Source organism: Pteropus vampyrus, unplaced genomic scaffold (genome assembly GCF_000151845.1).
Source record: "Pteropus vampyrus isolate Shadow unplaced genomic scaffold, Pvam_2.0 Scaffold54, whole genome shotgun sequence".
Lineage (NCBI taxonomy): Eukaryota > Metazoa > Chordata > Mammalia > Chiroptera > Pteropodidae > Pteropus > Pteropus vampyrus.
The window spans coordinates 5,661,322-5,681,881 of NW_011888835.1; the positions used below are offsets into that span (position 1 = coordinate 5,661,322).

Below are 20,560 nucleotides of genomic sequence, written 5' to 3' on the forward strand. Positions count from 1 at the left end.
CTTAAGTTTACCTACTTAAGGTAGATAAACTACATTACTTAGGAACAGCTACCAGTACTTCTAACTTTCCCTAATAGCCCTATTTTCTTCAATTTTAATTCTCCAATATCTTAAACTGTCTAACCTACAGACTAAAGGTTGCCTTTTTCCAAACTTGAAAATATTTATTGACTTCTTTTAGCTATAAATCTTCTCCTAGAATGACAGATTATTAAACACAAAGATTTTGATAAATTAGCTTTTCTTATATTTTAAAGTTATAAATGGGTAAGAGCCCCGAATTTTGGGAAATACACTTCCAGATGCTTGAGAAAGGAATACTAGATTATTTTGTGAACATCTTAGCTACTACTTCCCCTGATTCTGACATTCAGCAAGTCACATAATCTATATATACCTGAGTTTCCTCATTTGTAAAATAGAATTAATAATGGTTCCTACATCAAAGAGTTGTCATATGGCTTCAACGCTGTAATATAGATAAAGTACTTTGAACAGTACCTGGCTAACAGCTATTGAGTCCTTACATTGTAGAAGGCAGCTGTAATAATGGAAAGCAGAATGAATCAAGGATGGCAAGATGTAATCTGAGTTCAAGCTCTAGGATACATTCACTTTATGTCCTTGAAAAGCCATTCAGTTTCTATAACTGACTGAACCATATGTATAATCTGGCCAATACTACTTTCATCAGCTCCTGGAGCTCCTAAGATGTAATGTATGTCGAATGTCTTTTATCTACTATAAAAAGCTATTATTTAGGCTATAACATCTTACTTGCCAAAGCAAAAAAATATAACTAAGCAGTTAAAATGTCAGACTGCATAGTTAATTTAATCTTCATTCAGAATGTACTTAGTCTTGTGTTAGAAATAATGCTAACAAGACTACTTATTTGGTTTTTCATCCACAGCAAATGAAAAGCTAGAAATCAAGGAGGTAAAAGACAGAGAAATTTAATGGCAAAAATAAAAGGCAGCCAACTAGAAAGAGAAATCATTCAAAGCATCTAAACTTCAAAGAGAGATGACATTTATTACAGAAATAAACAGACATAAATACCCCCAAGGGATTCTTGAAGACTCTTGACCAGTATTGGGCAATAAATTAAGATAAACTATACACACACACACAGTGATACATGTCATACCCTAGTATAAGCCCTTTACAAATCTGAATTATTCCTTTCAGTTTATGAAACACTTTCAACATTTTCTCATTAGGTCTGAATAACCATCAGGTAAGTAGAGCAGAGATAAATCTACCCTCAAAGCTGTTGTGAGGATCACACATAATCTAACCAAACCATCCTGCCACAGAGTCTTGTAAACAGTAGGTGTTCAAACAACATTAATGATTTTTCTTACAAATAAGACATTGACACTTAAAATAATGAAGAAATATGTACAAGTTTATGAAGCTAACTGGTCTTCTTTCTAGCCTCACTTCTGTGCTCTTCTCCACCAACACACTATTAATTTCTAAAAAGCATTTACTAACCTAGTTTCCTCATGATTCATTTTAAAGAAAATTTCTGTACCACAGGACAGTATTTATTCATTCACTGTACCTGAGTCACTGTTCTAGGCACTTGCAAATATTGCAGTAAACAAACCTGACATTGGTCCTGCTCTCAGGAAGTAGATATTTCAGTGTGAGAAGACAAGCAAATAACAAGTATAAGACAATTTCAAACAGTAACAAGGGCCCAACAGGGTGATATAAGGATCAGTGAACAGATGGGGCCACTTTAGATCAGTCGGAAGGTCCCTGTGAGGTGACATCTGAGGTGACACCTGAATAACAAAAAAGTACATGTAACTTTTTCACTTATTAAAAACATTCTCTACCTTACTTCCAATAAAGGAGGAATGAGGTAGCTAACAATTTATATAATGAGGTAACTTTCTCATAAAGGAGAATACAAAATTTTAAGGGTAACAGATTTCGATGGCAATAGGTTTTAAGCACTGGAAGTATGAGGGACACAAATGTTTTTCATTTTAGCCTTCGTATCATCTCAGTGACAAAGGAAAAATATATAAACAGTAAACCATTAATAGCATATAATCACATGACAAGATGAACAAACAGGCCATCATCATAAAAAGTTCAGAGAAAAGATCAATGTGAACCACAGCAGTACTTCTCAAACACTAACATGCTATAAATCACCCGATACACCAAGTCAGGAGAGGGGCCTGGGATTCTGAGATACTATATTTCTCCTTTTCCAACAAGCTACCCAGGGAGACTAATTCTACTTGTTTTGCTGGTCTATGGACCATATTTTATAAGTATAAAAAGTATAATGTACATGAGAAAGGTAGGATTCTAATTGGTTTGGGGAAACAGAGCAGGTTTTATATGAAAAGTTCACCAGGAAGGATTAACTTGATCTTGTCTAGGAACAAGACAACTTGACTACAACGAAGATGTGCTCCTCCACCCCAAAAGGATATACTGCGTACTGACTTTGTACACAGTACAGTAAGACACACTGACTGAGAAACCATTTCGCACAAGGAAAATAGCCATGTAATTGTCCATTAACGGTCAGATGAAGAATATATGTTATATGCATGCAATGAAATGTTATATAATAATGAAAATGAAGGAATTACGACTATTCACTCTAGAACGGACTAATCTCCATCATGGTATGAGATGAATGTATATAATTAAGACAGGAGAACATACTATAATTTCATTCATATTTATCAATATAAACAGGCAAAACTAAAGCTGTTTAGGAACACGCTGGTGAAGCTATAAAGAAAACCAAGAAATCACTGAAATAAAGCTCACAACAGTAACAGGGTGGCAAGAAGGGATGGGAGGAAAGGATGAAGTGGGAAGGGTTTCTAAGATACTTGTAATGTTTTATTTCGCAAGCTGAATGGCAGATTGACAGAATGTATATTTTGTGATTATTGAAATTATGTATACAGACACTATTTTGAGTGTATATTTTTATCTTTTTTTACACTTCTTTGCTTATGTTATCAATGATCTTTTTAAAAATAAGTCGGGAAATTGGCGGTGGCATATTCTAATAGCAGCGAATTAAAGAAACAATGGAAGACTACCAATATAGACAAGTTTTGACCATGACTTTAAGAGGAAAAAAGTGGGGATTAAGAATGGAACAGAGTGCTAAGAGGCAGAGCTGAACATTTTAATATGGGTAAGTCCTGACAATACTAAGATGTTGAAGGAACAATAATGGTAAAATACAGAGGAATTGATGAAAGAGGACCAAAGGTAGGAAAGGAAAGATTCAAGAACACTAGAAGAAAAACTGGTCAAAGTGCCAGAAACAAATGTGATTAAACATCAGGCTTACCAAATAGTTTTGGTGGTTAGAATGCATAGTTCCTAGGAAGCTTGGAAATACTAGGAAGTAAACCTAAACACAACATCTTGGTGGGCCTTGAATTCACTGCGAGGTCAATGAACGTGGAATCAACAGGGTTTTCTGAGGGGCTGGATGTTGAAGGTTAAAAAGAAAAAAAAAGAACCAAGTAGGTTAATGCCTAGGTTTTCTGACTTATTCAAACCGGTAGATGATAGTTCCATTTACTAAGATGGGAGAGTCTAGGGTAGGACCAACAAGGGGGATAGAGGAATGAAGGGGAGAAGTCAACAATTTTATTTTGGACATGTTAAATCTGAGGTGCCTATAAGATATTCAAATAATGATGTCAAGCAGACAGTTGGGTATTCAAGAGTGGCATACAACACCCAAGTCTGGTAAGAAAGATTATGCTAGGAATAATATAAATATTTAAAGCCATGAGAAGGGACCTTAAAGGTCAACTATTACTACTACAAATAATAGCAGCAGCAGCTAAGAGTAAGTGTAAACTTACTATGTCCCAGACAGTGTGCTAGTTATTAACACATTCAGCTCATTTTAATTCCCAAATTAAAGGAAAAGGAGACATAGAGATTAAGTAATTTGTCCAATGTCAATTCAACTAATTAGAGGTGAGATTCAAACCCAAGCAGTTTACCTCCAGAGGTGTGCTTTTAACTACTTTTTTACACTATGTCAGGCAGAGAAGGAAGCCTAGACTCAAATCCTGAAGCACTCCAACCTTCACAGATGGGGAAAGGAGAAGCCAACATAAAAGATGTTAATTCCAATTATGCGCTTTCAGGTAAAGCTCTGAACCACAGGCTCCAAAGTGGCTCCAAAGTAAATAAATCTCCACCTGGGAAGTTACAGATGTCATAGCCCAGCAAAGAAGCATTAAAGTTTACCTTCCTCTCTCCTTCCAAAAGCCCCAGGAGTCCTAGATCCTTCTCGACACCTCCACCTCCGTCACCTACTTGTCTCCCGAAAAATTCTTTCTCCAAATCCCCTCTCCCAGGCATCTCAAAACAAAACCCAAGGAACTTGTCACACACACCCTAGCCTCGGTCCCCTTCCTCAACCCTCAATTCCTCCGTCAGATGGCAGAGAAGTCTGCTGGAGTCTCCCAACAAAAAGCGAAGTTGAAAAAGGAGGATTTTAGGAAGAAACCTTCGCCCAACCTCACCAAGCCCAAATGGGAGGCTGCCGGGAAGCGCTTCTGGCGGGACCGGGCTAGGAACTACGCTCCCCACGTGGGCCTGGAGAGACGGATCCCCACTCACCAAGCCATCTATCTGCACTTGCTTCACGGCCGAATCTCCGGACCCGCCTTTGCCTTTGCCTTTTCCTGCCGCACCTGTGGTGGAGCTGGAAGAGGTGGTGGCAGAGCCGGTGCCTTCCTTGCGAGACGCCATCTTTCAGCCAGACAGGAAGAAAGAGAAATGTGAGTGTTCGAGAGCGGAAGTACAAGCTTCTCGTGACGTCATGCGCAGACTGGCGTTTGAGGGGCGGAGCTGGGAGGAAAGATTGGCGTACGGCCCCGCCTCCCACCTGTAATCCTGCCTCCACTCTTACCCCAACGGAATCCACTGTGCATGCGCACTGTGCGCTTGCAGCTTTTTTAAGGAATGCTCAAAGCCGAAAGTGGACTTTTTAAAATGTTTTTCATTTTATGTTTAGTCAGTCTCCATTAGGCAACTGATCATAATGACATTATAGCTCACATTTATATAGCGTTCCATGAGTAAAAATGCTTTCGATTCTAATTTTTGGATTAATCTTCGTTCCCATGAACAGCTGTAGTCCCATTACACGCATTAGGAAACTGAGACATGATTTGCCCAACGTCATTATGTTAATTAGTGGTGAGCGATATTGCAGTTTGTCTTATGTAATTTTAGATATCGGTCTCCATGTAGATTATATAGAAATTAAAACATGGGAACTTTGATCAGAATTACGAGAACTAAGTCCTTTGCTGCTATTAGTTTCATGCAGGATTTACTTAAGGACAAAGAAGTTATTTTATGTAAAGTGTTGAAGGGTGGTGCAGAACCTGTTCCCTAAAAATCAGGCTGACATAACACAGTTTGAAAGACTTGTCTCAAGTTTTTAAAAGAATACTGGACAGCTTTAGAAAAACTATCTTAAATAAGGAATTTAAAACATTCTCTCCTTTCAAATACATTTTGTCTGCTTATTTTTTAAATGTTTACTCATTCAATAAATATCTAGACAGAACTGATTAAGTAGTTACACCAATGAAGGGTATTTCCGACCCTGAAGTTTTTTATTGTGAGGGTCTGGTGTTACAGTACAATCCAGGAACAGAAATAATTACACCTGACAAATTCCTAATGATACAAAATAAAAATTAATATTCATTTTTTTCAAGTGCACATGAAATGTTTATCAAAATAGACCACAACCTGGGCCACAGAAATGTCTCCACAAATTTAGAAGTAATTTGAAATAGAAATCAATATGATCACCCTACCTAGAAAGGGCTATGAGCAACATCACTTGCTTCACTTGGACTCCTGGTTTCCTTCTTATCTTTCTGGCTGTTCCTTCCTTATCAGTCACCACTACTGATTTCTCTACCCTTCCCAAAGTTTAAATATTGAATAGCCCAGAGTTCAGTCCTTATATATCTTTGTTCCTGCATCTTTACTCCTATCATGGTGATCTCATCCACTCTCAAGGCTCTAAACTTCATACATATGATTCCCAAATTTATATTTCCCCAGACCTCTCCACTGAACTCCACACCAGCATGTCTATCTGCTCTTTAAACATTTCCAGTTAAATGTCTGTCACCTCCAACTGAACCTTTCCAAAATTGAGCTCTAAATGCCCTACCAAAAAAAAAAAAAAGTTCTTTCCAATCTTCCCCATCTCTTTTGATGACAGCTCTATTCTTCTAGTTAAGACCAAAACCCTTGGGGTCATCTTCAACTCTTCTAACACACACACACGCACGCACACACGCACGCACACCTGATCCATTAAAAACTCTAGTAGGCTCCATGTCAAAATGTATTCAAAACCCAGACTTCTAGGAAGAATAAGAGATAACTTTTTCCAAACCTCCTAATAATTACATCTAAACTCCTGGACATTATATATAAAAGAAAAATAAGAAGACTATGCAAGAAGAGAGAAGGAAGACTGGCTAGGGATGTCAGGACCCAAGGAACAACACAATGGTGATTTCCCAGGGTTTCTATTTGCCACGTATATCCCACACTTGGAGCTGAAGTCCAGTGACCTAGAAACACCAACAGGGACAGACAAAAAAAGCTCCAGCAAAAGTCTGCTCTCTGCACACATCAGTGGAGACCATGTGGGAGTTCAAACTTTCACCCTTGCCAGACAGTAATGAGACAGCCACTCTCTCCCCCAATGGTGTGATGTCAGAAAAGGCCTACTGGTAAGTCAGAATTTCACAACAGCAGTAAGGACACCACCAGCCCATGAAGGAAAACATGGAGAGCAGTAACAAGGAACTCCTACACCAAAGAAGTATCAGTGGCGGTCCAGTGGGAGCTGGAACTCCCATCTCTCACCAGTAACGAAGAACTAGTCTCACTCCTAGGGAGTCAATGGAGGCTGAACATAGAACTTCTATTTGTACCCTCATAGGGCAGTACCAGGAAGAACTCCCTCCATCCATCACCAGAGCTGAGTCAGAGGAAGCCAGCTAAAACAGAAGGTCACAAGATCCAAAGTTCCATAACAAAATACTCAAAAGTCTATGCTTCACTAAAAAAAAATAACCATTTCATCAAGAACCAGGAAGATCTGAAACTGAATGAAGAAAGGCAATAGATGCCAGCGCTGAAATGACAGAAGTATGAGAATTATCCAAAAAGTTTTAAAGCAGCCACCATGCAATGTTTTAACTGTTACAGACACACTTGAAATAAAAAGTTTCAGCAAAGAAATTGCAAGTCGCAATCAAGATATAAAATATATAAATAGAAACCAAATGAAAATTTAGGACTTAAAAAATATAATAACTAAAAAATAAAAATAAATAAAAAACAAGTGGATGGGCTTAACAGCAGAATGGAAAAGACAGAGGGGAAAAAAAACCAGTGGACTGGAGATAGAACATAGAAATTACCCAGTCTGTATACAGATTAATAGAATAGAAAATGATATAGTCACTGTGGGAAAGAGTATGGCAGGTCCTCAAAAAATTAAACACAGAATTACCAAATGATCCAGGAGTTCTATGCCTAGGTATGTACTCAAAATTATTGAAAGTAGGGACTCAAACTCATATTTGTACACCAATGTTTACAGCAGCATTACTCATAGTAGTCAAAAGGTGGAAACAACTCAATGTCCTTCAACAGATGAATAAATGAACAAAATGTGATGTTTACATACAATCGAATATTATTCAGCCATAAAAAGAAACAGAAATATCGTACATGCTACAATGTAGATGAACCCTGAAAACGTTTTGCTAAATGAAATAAGCCAGATACAAAAGAACAAATACTGTGTGATTCCATTTATATGAAGTACCTAGAATAGTCAAATTTGTAGAGAAAAAAATTAGAATAGTGGTAACCAGGGCCTGAGAAGAAGAAGAATGGGGAGTTATTATTTAATGGGTGTAGAGTTTCCATTTAAAAAGATGAAAAAGTGGTAATGGCTGCACACAATGTGAATGCATGTAATGGCACTGAAATGTGCATCTAAAAAACATTTAAATGTTAAAGTTTACATTACTTTACCGCAATAAAAAACAAAGTGGATTGGAACAAAAAAATGCACAGAGCCTTGAGCAACTGTGGGACTATAAGAAAAAAAATATAGCAATCCTGTCATCGGAGTCTCACAAAGAGACAAGAAAGTGAGCAGGGGTTAAGAGGTATTCAAAGTAATGATGACTGAAAACTTCCCAAATCCTAGAGGGAAAGTCATAACTTATAAATTCAAGAAGCTCGAGGGAACTCCAAAGAGAATACATCCAAAGAAACTCACATCAAGACAGCACAGTTAGATTTCTGAAAGCCAAAGGAAAAGTCTTGAAAGCAGTGAGAAAGAAACAATGCCTTATAAGAGAAAAACAATTAGAATTAAAGTGGATTTCTCCTCAGAAACGACAAGACCAGAAAGAAGTTGCATAATATTTTTCAACTGTTAAAATAAAAAGAATTCTCAACCCGGAAACCTACATTCAGCCAAATTATTGTTAAAGAATAAAAAGGAAATCAAAACATTTTGGATGAAAATAACTGAGAGAATTTGTTTCTAGCAGACCTACCCTAAAAGAATGACTAAAAGTTCTCTAAAAGAAACAGTAAAAAAAAAAAAAAAAAGAACCTTGGAACATCAGTAAGGAAGAAAGAACAGAGTAAACAAAAATATGGATAATTACAGTAGATTTTCCTTCTCCTCTTGAATTTTATAATATATTTTCAAGGGTTAAAGCAAAAAAATATAACAGTATCTAGTGTAGTTCTAAATGTATGTAGAGAAAATATTTAAAACAATTACATTATTAAAAGGAGTTGGTTAAGAGACATATAGGAAGAAAATTTTTCTACATTTTGACTGGTAAAATGACTCAACAGGAAGAAGTTATTCAAAGTTAATATAGTACCTAGGAAACCACTAAAAAGCTTTATCAAGGAGTACACTCAAAGACACCCTAGATAAGTCACTATAAAATTTTAAAGAATATTTAGTAACCACAAGAACACAATAAAAATAAAACAGAAATAAAAAGAGAGAGAATAAATAGAAAAAGAACAAATAAAATAGCAGCGTTAAGCCTGAATATATCAATAATTATATTAATATAAATGTTCTAAATATACCAATTAAAAAACAACTATTGATAGAATGGATAAAAACATGACTTAAACCACAAGCTGCCTAAAAGAAACTCACTTCAAATATAATGATGTAGTCATATTGAAAATAAAACGATGGAAAAAACAGACCATGCAAACATTAATCAAAAGAAAGCGAAAGTGGGTACCTTAATATCAGATAAAGGAGAATTCAGAGCAATGAAAATCACCAGAGACAAGGAGACATTTTATAACTATAAAATGGCCAATCACCAAAAATATCTCGCAATTCTAAATGTGTATGTCCCCGCAAAAGAGCTAAATTTATGTGAAGAAAAATTCTTGCAACTTTTCTATAAACAAAACTACAGTCATAGTTGGAGACATCAACTCTCCTCTCTCAACAACTGATGGAAGAACTAGAAAGAAAATGAGCAATGATGTAAAGGAACTAAGCAACATCAATCAGTAGGATCTAATAACATTTATAAAACATCCCACCAAAAAACAGAATACATCTTTTTAAACCCTATGGAACATATAAATCATATCATGAGCCATCAGCAAATCTCATCAAATTTAAAAGAATTGAAATCATTCAATGTTCTCCAACCACAATGGATTCAAACTAGAAGTCAAAACATAAATGTAACAAGAAAAATTCCAAATACTTGGAAACATACATCTAATAACCCTTGAATCAAAGAGGAAGTCTTAAGGGAAATTTAAAAACACACATACACATTGAACTGAATGAATATGAAAACACGAAATGTCAAAATTTATGGGACTCAGCTACATCAGTGCTGAAAGCGAAGTTTATAGCTTAATGCACACATTATAAAAGAGGAAATGTCTTGAATCTATATCCTAAGCTACCTCTTCCAGATTCTATAAAAATAAGAGGAAAATAAAACTAAAGCCTGAATAATAGATTAAATAATCTAAATAATCTAATAATATAAAATAATAGATTAAAGAAGAATACTGTATTTATTTAATCACCCAAAGGAGGTTGATCACAACCATTAAGCTGTATTTCTTCCCCGCCCCCAACAAAAGGCAGTTTAATATTGTGGGTATTAGTTTCACTGAGGATATTTAGATAGTGAATAAAATGAATTTACCCCAGTTCCCAACAATAATGTTCTCCATTCTCTCTGCCACAGGAGCTAACATTTTTAACATACTTCTAATTTCCTGGAAATATTTCATATTTAGTCAGAAGCAAAAAGAGAAAGGATGGAGAGGGTCTGCCCAATGGTGAGCCCTGCACAGGGGCAAGAAGCACTCGGGTTTAGCCTGCCAAACCCGAGTGAAAAAAATGAAAAAAATATACAGTTCTGCGTCTGTGGCATAGTAACTCTACCCACCAGGAAAGCACGAACCAGTGAACGCCAGATTGTGACCATTCCGTGCTTTAGAACCAGTCGATGTTGGAGCTGCTTTTCCTTGCTTGGCTAAGACTTAACTTAAATCTCTTTTCATGCAGTAAAATGAAGGAGTCGAGATACTAAAGGCGAGCCAAAGAATTTCTTCAAATGTCACTTTATTCCTATTCAGTATGCAGATGAGCCAAAGGATTGTTTTAAATGTCAATTTATTCCTATTCAGTAGTTGCCTGCATCAAGACCTCCACGGAGGGCAAGGTTCCTTGGAACATGTGATAGTTTGGGGCCTGAACTGAGCAACGTTCAGTGTTCTTGGGGCTGGTGTAGATAGACATAGAGCACTGCCACTCAGGACTCCTAACCAACCTTAACAGGACCAACTTAGCATCTATTCCAGCCTTGGGGTGAAGGAAAAAAGTAGAAAGTAATCTGACTTTTTGATCCACTGTCCCTTTGGGAAATAATTGTGCATTCATGACATACAGCTGACGTTTAGTCTTCTCTAGTACTCATTAGAAACAAAGGAAGCAAGGAAGTACAATTTTCAATAAAAGTTTAAGCAGGAGATTCTGGGAGGGGTGTTTGTTCTTAGCTCTTGTGTGTTGATTATTTTCTAGGAAAGGAACACAAATGTCTTTTTTTTTTCCCTTGAAAAAGAGATACTGTTATATGATGGTTGTAGGATCTCCCAAAACATTAGTCCCTCCTTCTAACAGTCACAAGTAACAAGATAGAAGCAGGAAGTCCACCCTCCAACACTACTCACTCATGAGAAGGGGGTCAGAACCTCCTTACTCTGTGGAAATGGAAGGAAAAGGCAATAACTCTCCCAACTACTCCTCTCCAAGAAAATATATGGTGCCATTACAATTAATGAGCCAGGTCTAAGACACAAAAATTAGACATAAGCAAAACCAGAAGAAATAACATATAAATAGGACAAAACTAAAGTTCTGGATTCAATTAGTACATTTTTTAGAAGTTCATAAATATTCATTTGGCCAAAGAAAATCATTTGGCTTAAAACACTAAACACTTTGCTTTAATATTTAGCTAGAGTGAAAAAGACCCCTTTGAGAGATAGTTGAAAGCAGCTAATTGCAACAGTTACTTCTGCATTCCAGCCACTTCACTATGTTATCTGACATAAAACAAGAGCATATGAAGAACATCTTAAATTTCTCTAAAACAAGGTACTATGCAGGTAATACTATTGTTTTTCCTTTTAAAACACATTTTTTTTTTTTTTTGCCTAGATTTAACAAATATTCCACCAGTTAATATGCTTTGGGCTACAAAAAAAAAAAAAAAAAAAAAAGTGAACAAAAAATCCCAATATAAATTATTTTAAGCAAAAGGGAATGTACTCTATCACATAATAAAATGTCCAGAGGGGAATGTACTCTAAATAAATAAAAGAGCATAAAGACTCTAGTTCCATATCTTTATGAATCTCCTGACTCTGTCTTCTGCCATGGTTTGGTTTGGTCTACAGACTGACTACCCGTACAATCTCAAAATACCTGCCAGTAGCAAGGGACGTATGCATTTATTATTATTATTTTTATTATTACAAGAAAAAGAAAACCTCTCCCCGAACCATGGAAAAAAAAATCTTTCTCTTTAGTCTGATTTAAGTCATATGCCCCCTCTGTGTGAATAAGACTATGTGAGGTTATACATTGAAGAGCTAAGTGATTTGTTCAGTATTAATAAAGGAACAACACAGAGGGTGAAGAGAGAGCCAATAAAAAGAAAATAATACTCCTTTATACATACGACTCAGCATGTGAATATTTTCTATATGTTTACTAAAATAATAATAATTTTTAAAACGATATTTGACCTCCTCATCCCTGTATTTTGATTTATGACTTACAACTAATATTAAAACAAAGCGATCTTGCATGAAAACATTTGCATGGATCCTATGAGGATCCATGACTTTTATTTGGTACCTCATGTAATTAATACCTCCTATTGGTGTAATTCAATTATAAATATGAGACTTTAAAATAATATTCTACCGGATTATTGAAAGCCTGTTTAATTTCTTGCCATCAGGAGTTGTTTCTGCCCTGAAGTCCTCCTGCTGCTTAAAAATATATACGAAACCATGAGTGAATTGGTTGTCTTCAACATTTTGTTCAATATAAATAGTGTTTTTAGAAAATCCTTTTAATGCCATACTCTGACATAATTTTCAATCTTCAAACTCCTTTAATAACAGTAATATTTACTTACCTACGGTAATTTTTTAAGGATTCATTAATCTTCTAAAATGCTTTGATAAGTTAAAATGAAAGGCCTCCATACAGTATGAATGATTCCAGTAGTTTGTTATTATTTAATTAAATTTCAAATGGCGATTTATGTGTGTCAAAGTAAAACATTTTGCACATTGTTGCCACTTTTTAACTTTTTTGCTCCTCTCTAGTAGTTTTTGTTTTTATCACTTTAATTAATACTTTTAATCATTTGGCAACAAAATCTCAATGGAGAGTACTATTAGATCTGTTATAGTGAAAAGCTGAATTCCTTTCTACTTAGACCGCATGGCAGTGTTTGTTCTCTGTATGATTTTGTCCAAATAAACTCTTATACCAAGAAAATTTGCTAGTCAATTTTACAGCCCTCTGACAACAGTCATCTGATAGCCCATGGTGAGCACCTCTTGATTTCTATCTGGTTTAGAAGTATTCTTGACAAACAGAAATCCTTTGAAACTTTTTTCTAAGAGACGGTTTCTCCTTTGTCATTTACCCTGTAGGAAGAGCTCACTGGTACCAGCTGCACCAACAGACAGAAAATCTCGCTTGCTTTCTTTAATTGACAACTGGATGACACTAACATTTATTTGATGTTTTTTGCCTAAGCAGCTGGGGTTCTTCATATTTAACTAAATTTTCTCAACAGGAGATACATCCCACTGACATACCCAGTTCAAATCAAATTGTTTATACTTTCAAAAGAAACAAATGTCAAGATAACTTCTAGAGTATATAAAAAGGATATAATTTATTTTATTTTGAAAAAGTATTCTACCTTTTACAGAAAACTTACATACTAGGATTTTGAACCTGTTCAAAGAAAGGGCAATTGTATTGGCAAACACTAACAAACATCAAAGTTTCATCAAATACATCTGTCAGTATAAAATTCTAATTCTGGCAAGTAGTTTTAACTGACTCTATCAATTATGATTGGATTTGGATGCATATAAAGGAAACTTCATGTGTCAATGTGGGTTTATCCTTGGTAAAAAAATAACTAATTAAAAAAATAATAATAATACCATGCTGGTGAATGATATGATAATGGGAGAGGTTATGCATGTGTGGATGCAGAGGGTCTATGGGGAATCACCGTACTTTCCTCTCAATTTTGTTGTAAACCGATTACTGCTCTAAAAAAAATAAAGTTTTGAGAAATGAAAAGAAACTTAATATTTTTAAACCATATTTTAAAGTAGAAATTTATTTTTCTTCTCATGTAAAACAAGTCTAGAGGCAAAAAGTCTATATTTGGAAAGATAGTTTCCCAGTCACAAATGACCCAGGCTCCTCTTACTCACTTTGCCAGCTATCCACGTGGTCTCCATCCTCAACGATGCCTCATGGTCTAAAATAGGCTGCTAGCATTCTATTCATCACATCCAAGTTCCAGGGAGTAGGAAGAAAGGAGGTGGAAAAAGACAAAAGTGCCCATCACCAAGCTAAGTTGGCGCCCTTTAAGTAGCCTTCCCAGAAGTCCCTTGTAACACCTACAGTGTTGGCTAGAACTTCATCATCTGACTACACTTAATTGCACGGAAGGCTGAGAAATGGATTCTCTGGGCACATTACTATCCAGAACAAACTTGGAATTCTGTCACTAAAAAAAAAGAGGAGAGATACTGGGTGGCAATTCACAGTCTGTGCCACATCCATTATGCTACATGTGGTGGTTTTGTGGGAAATTTCATGTAACTATTAAAAATAATAAATGAGAGCTCTGCCAATTGATTTGGGGTATGTGCGGGAGGAGGGTTTCCACAAAGATTGTTGAGTGAAAAAAAGCAAATTCATAGAAGTGATAAAATACGATTCCATTTTTGAGTAACAGAGTGACAAAAATCTCTATATATGTATGCATATATGTATGTAAATGATGAACAGTTGACTCATGAACAACACAGGTTTGAATTGCTTGGGTCCCCTTACATGTGGATTTTTTTCAATAAACACATATTCAGCCTACCAACTATCCCCAGGTTTCTCATTTCTGGATTCAGTCAACCATGGATCAAAACCAGTATCTGTAATCTGCAAATCCTCAGACTTGTAAGGCCAGCATTGTTCCACACCATTTTATATAAGGGACTTGAGCATCTGTGAATTTGGGTATGGGGGTCCAATTCACTGTGGATACCAAGGGATGACCGTAGTTAAGTTTGGGGTAGTCAAAAGTTATACACAGTATATACAAAGTATGAACACAGCTCTCATTTATTATTTTTAATGGTTACATGAAATTTCCCACAAAACCACCACATATAACATAATGGATGTGGCACAGACTGTGAATTGCCACCCAGTATCTCTTCTCTTTTTTTTGTGACAGAATCCTATGGGGGGCTGGCATCCCTAAACCCCACAGATTCAAGTGTCAACTGTATAAGTAAATGAAAAGGGAAAAATTGCAGAAAGATACTCAGTAGTGGTCAACATATGTTATCTGTGCGAGGAGAGAGGGGGTGAATGTCTTTGTGTTGTTCCATTGTTCCACTTGTTATACTAGGCATGTGTTATTTCTGTACTCTGAAAAAAACACACAAGTTTTTTTTTTTTTTTTTAATGTGGCAGTTTCCAGGTCCAACCTTTATAACACCTTCCACTATATATGAAAATTCACGCTGAGTCCAGGATGCAGTCTATCCTGGGGGATTTTAGTGAAGAACTTAATAGGCCCTCAGTACAAACCAGTTTACCTAAGTTGTTTTAAATGATTTATTTAGCAAAATTTTTTTATTTAGAGTATGTTAGCTAGATGTTAGGAGGAATATACTATTCTTTTTTAGCTAATGGGTGTTAAGTGTTTATAAATATTTAAATATGCATGTAAAACTAATGTCATAGATATCTTTGTTGTATTATCTGATATACTACATTTATGAAATTAAACAAAGTAATCTTTATGAATTGTATTTAATGTTCGCCTATTTAATTCCATTTAGGCCATGAATCTTTCATGAAAAAGTCTCATTTGGAAATTAGTCACACCTTGCAAGAAAAAATCATTCTCATGTCAACTAGGCTTCATCAAAATTTCATGAAGAAAAAACTTCTCAATTAGGTACAACATCACATTATAAATTATATTTGATCCAGACATCATAAAGAATATGAAGAGTATGAAAAAATAAAAATTAATTAATTATCCCCTACTACCTCGGCTGAATGTGTATTTGGCATGGAAAATGTCCAATGTACTGACCTAAGAAAAAAACTAGCAGCTAGCAATGCTGAGACATTACTCTTCCTACAGTAATAATCATCAAAAAATTTTTCAATGACTATTAATTTTTTTCTAAGTCAAACCAGATCCAGCTTTATTAAAGACACTTTTCATGAACAATCATGCTATTTCAAGCAGGACATGGGCAGACATCATTAACAGTATACAATGACTTTCAAACTCCCTTCTTTAATGGGCTACCAAAATCAGAAAGCTGCCGTGAAACCCAGTGAAGTCTTCACCTGATGCTCTGAACAGCGAAAGTTTAGAGTGAGGTTTGACATTTGAGCGTGTGGTTTAAAAACTTTTCACAAGCTAACCCTGACTTTCAGGAAATGAAATTAAAATGACAGAATTATTAATCTGTAGATCCACAATCTAAAAAAACAAAAAACAAAAAACAAAACATTGTCTTTTGAGGGATGCCATCTCAGTGGGGACACTAGAAAGTTTGGATTGCCTGACATAACCAATTTTGGTGGGGCAGGTCCCAACAGGTCTGAGTTTAAGGGAGTCGAGTCTGTGTTTAAGGTGGAGAGGGAGAAAAGGACACAAAAACGAATTTTAGTTTTTCCATCCCATGGGGTGTTTGTACCAATGTGTATCAACATCAAGGGATCCCTCCTCCCAGGAACCAAGGGAAGTCTCTCAAAATTAGTTTTTCCTCACGTCAATCCAGCTTTGCAGACATTCTTCTCCAAAAAACAACAATGGAGTGTTCTATAGGCTAACGATATAGCTTTAAAAATAAAAAGTAAACAAAATTCTGCATTTTCAGAAAACTTGATAAAAAATAGTATTTCAAACTGTACAGTCACCACAAGTTATCCAAAATGCACACACTTCACTTGGCATCTCCAGCACCTTCAGCTTTCTGTGCCTGGTCTGTTTTGGCATCTCCATTTTCTGCAGGGTTATTCCTATCCTTGCCAGCATCAGCTTTCCCCTTTTCCCCTTTGGGTACTTTCTCTCCCTTCTTTGCAGGGACCTTTTTTAGGCTTGAGCTTGGGCTTTGGAGGAGCAGGTTCAGCAGATAATCTTGAGGATTTCCTCTGTGGTCCAGTCCTACCTCCTTCAGCATCCCCTTCAGTCTTTCTGTTGGGCATGATGGCAACAGTTGTGGGATGTAGGCGCTGGACACAGGGATGCAATGGCGTGAGGCCTTTGCTCTGTCTTGGGTCGTTCTTGCCTTTTCTTCACATTGCTTGCGCTCCAGGGGGTTTATAAAGTTTTTACCCCAAATTTTTAATAATAATTTTCAAAGTAAAATTTCAAATTTAAACTTATATCAAAATACTTTATTCAATAATGGCAATATTTGGCTTCTGCCTTGGTTGTGGTCATACTAAGTCATTTGGCATCATGCTAAAAAGTGTTCAGTGGACCACTTAATGAAAAAGTCTCACTGGATAAGCAGTGATGCTTTATTGCAAATGGTCCTTCAGGAACACTAATATACATAATAATGACTTGAGGAGACTGTAATAAATGTCACTTCCTGTCTAAATGGTATTCCTCTTTAATACTCATTCTGAATCAGAAATGGGCATTTTAAACAAGCACATTAAGAGCTTTGTCTGCCTGTCCCAGGATCACGTTTTGAAAACACTGCTGTAATAGAAAGCTCTGTTTTAAACTTGATCTTCACCATTATAGACTGTCTCTATGTTTGTAAAATAAGGGTCATGTTTGCAAATGGCACTGCCATACACATAGAGCTCAAAGAAAATTATGCTATAGTTTAGTAAATTAAAAAATAACTAGAATATGACTCAAATTCTTAACCTGGATCACATTTTTCTTAATAGTGAAATGTGGCCAAAAGGATGGAGCTAGTAGATAAATCTGTGAGCTTATTTTTGTAAATGTTTTAAGTGTTTTTGCAAGGCCGGGGTGGTAAAATTTCTCTTTCTGTGGTGGTTATATAGTTAGAGCGGGGAGTTGGCACACAGGGATAAAGAGAGGATTCAAATTGTAAAGTAGTGAGTAATGATATTCAAGAACCATGAGCTCAATTCTGCAATAACTCTTCATGGCTTCCAATTCCTAAATTTACTTTCAGTTAAATAAAAGCAACCATCTAAGCGATGTTGTGCTGGGAATCAGGACATTATAGAATATTTTAGTTCCAATTCCACAAATCTATATCTTCAACTAAAACCTCAACTGCAAATAATACATCTCAATCACTTTGTAAATCATTTTTCTGTTAGTTCTTTCTATCTTTAGCCAAAACTAAATCTGGGACAGATTCCAGGCCAGGACAAAAATTCAAAATACCATACTCCCTATTCTTTGATTATTTTGCCTTGAAGTGGATACTTGGCAATTAGCTACTGGGGGACTCAAAATTTTCTGATTCACTTTCATTAATCAAGTTGACCAAATGATTCCTAGATTCCTAAACTTTCTGTCGACTCTGTACTTTCCTGTTACTAGCCCAGTATGTAGTCTTCCTGACTCAGAATCTATAGACATAAAAAGGGTTTTAAAAAGAACTCTAGTCCTGCCAACTTATTTGACAGTGAGGAAGCTGAACCCAGCTTTCTCGGGGAGTTGCTCAAGGTCAAATGGCTAGGTTTATGCGCAGAACAAGGACTCTAGTTTAGGGATTCTGATTCTTAGAAAACTAACCTCTTGAGTTCCTCCCAGTGTTGTGCTAGGAAAAGTATGCCGTTTGAGTGAGTTAAGATAATCTTGAGAGGGTGGGATCCTATTGGGGGATTGGGGATAGGGCTAGCAAGAACATTTGACCTTCAGGCAGGAGGGCTGGGCTCCAGTGACTTCTGACGCTAAAGAACCACGTGTCCTTAGTACACATGCTTAATTACTTAAGTTCTTTACAAAAAGGCAAGCAGCCCAAACAGGCCCATAATTGCCAATATACTTCGATCCCTCGCCTTCCTACACTTGGGAATTAAAAACATTAAAGGGAATAAAATAGGGTAAATTACTTAGAATAGTGCCTGTAACATATTAAGGCTCAATATTATCGCTGATTATTACTATATTGCCAATCTTATAGATGCTTGCCCACTAAAGCGCTAATGTCAGCGTGCAGATTTTTCACTCCGGCCCACGACTGGGCATGTGCATCCCCGTACGCATTCGCACACCCAGTGGGGTTCCTGCGCAGGCGCAAGCTCCGCCCCCCAGGGCGCGCCCCTTAAAGCGCGAGCACCGTGGCTGAGGCGCGCGCTCGCCTGGGGATGATGGTAACTTGCCGGCAGGCGCGGGTGACGGGGGCGTTTGCTTCCGGGGCAAAGGGAGCTTCATATCCGGGGGAAGTGGGTATCGCCGGTAGCTGGCCGTGCGGAAGGCGTTTGTTGCAGCTTCGTGGTCTTGGTTGAGGGAAGCCAGGCATGAAGATCACGAGGCAGAAACACGCCAAAAAGCATCTCGGCTTCTTCCGCAACAATTTTGGAGTCCGCGAGCCGTACCAGATCCTGCTGGACGGTACCTTCTGTCAGGCGGCGCTGCGGGGCCGCATCCAGCTGCGGGAGCAGCTGCCCCGCTACCTCATGGGGGAGACACAGCTGTGCACTACCAGGTGGGTCGGGCCGGGCTGAGCTGGGCTGAGCCGAGCCGAGCCGGTGGCGCGGGGGATCCGGCGGGTGTGGTTGAGACGAGGCCGCTGCTCACACGAGCCACCAGGTGTAAGGCGCCCCGCCCACGAAGAGTTGACAGTCAGGTGGTGGTGGCCTATGGAGCTCAGGGGTGTAGCTGTCATTTAGGCAGAAGATACAATGCCTTGAATATTCACATGTCGTTAGCCTGGGGAATAAGACCATGTGCTTCGTAGTCCGACTTGACTTTGATTCTTGGTCCCAGTTTTACCAGCTCTATTATTTCAGACAAGTTATTTAACTTCTCTGAGCCTTGGATTTCTCATCTGTTAAAAACAAACAAACAAAAAAACATAACTACTTGCAAGGTTGCTGTAAGGACTAAACGAGTAGGTATAGTGCATGTAGAGCGTTTGCTGGTATCTAAAGCCTACCTCCTTTAAATGGAACTGTTGTTTGCATAAGTCTTACTAATTTAAATTTTAAAATGTCCTCACAACTGCCATGTTAGGTAACATCTTCGATTCTCAAAAAGTTAGTCAGAATTTGAGATTACGAACTTTGCCTAAGGTCATTTGTTTATTCACTGTCTTGTATTAAGTTACAAGCCACATTCCAAGCACTGTGTAGCAACTGAAGATAACTTAGTGAACAGCAGACTCCCAGTCCTCATGGCCCAGATAATGCATGTCATTCTCCAATTGACGTGTTTTGACTCTAGGTCTAGTTTCCCCACTTCATCAGTGTGGAAACATTAGGATGGAACTTTGGGGGGAGGGGAGGGAGGGTGGTTGGAATATGGAGATTTCATGAAGGAGATAACTTTAGAGCCCAGCCACAGTTCATTTCTGACGGGAAGGACTATTTTGAGTGACAGAAAAGAGAAAAGTGGCATTTCTTGTAGGGATCTTTTGAACAAAGGAATGGAGTTGC

The 20,560-nt window shown here is 37.2% G+C and overlaps 1 protein-coding gene, 1 long non-coding RNA gene and 1 pseudogene across 2 annotated transcripts in view; 1 reads left to right on the forward strand and 2 right to left on the reverse strand.

The window, feature by feature from the left end:
• Window positions 1-940: 940 nt before the first annotated feature.
• LOC111739798 lies at window positions 941-4,840 on the reverse strand. Its single transcript, XR_002780375.1, has 2 exons — window positions 3,347-4,840; window positions 941-1,796 (listed from the first exon to the last, which is right to left on the reverse strand). It is a non-coding gene; the product is annotated as an uncharacterized LOC111739798 (long non-coding RNA).
• Window positions 4,841-16,901: 12,061 nt separating this feature from the next.
• On the reverse strand, window positions 16,902-17,167 carry LOC105292234 (annotated as a pseudogene).
• A 2,159-nt stretch (window positions 17,168-19,326) lies between these two features.
• Window positions 19,327-20,560, forward strand: part of UTP23 (UTP23, small subunit processome component) — a 5,980-nt gene continuing 4,746 nt past the window's right edge. The window contains exon 1 of the mRNA XM_011360366.2: window positions 19,327-19,611. Within this exon, the coding sequence (XP_011358668.1) occupies window positions 19,424-19,611 (188 nt within the window). The 5' untranslated portion in view covers window positions 19,327-19,423. The remainder of the gene's footprint in view (window positions 19,612-20,560) is intronic.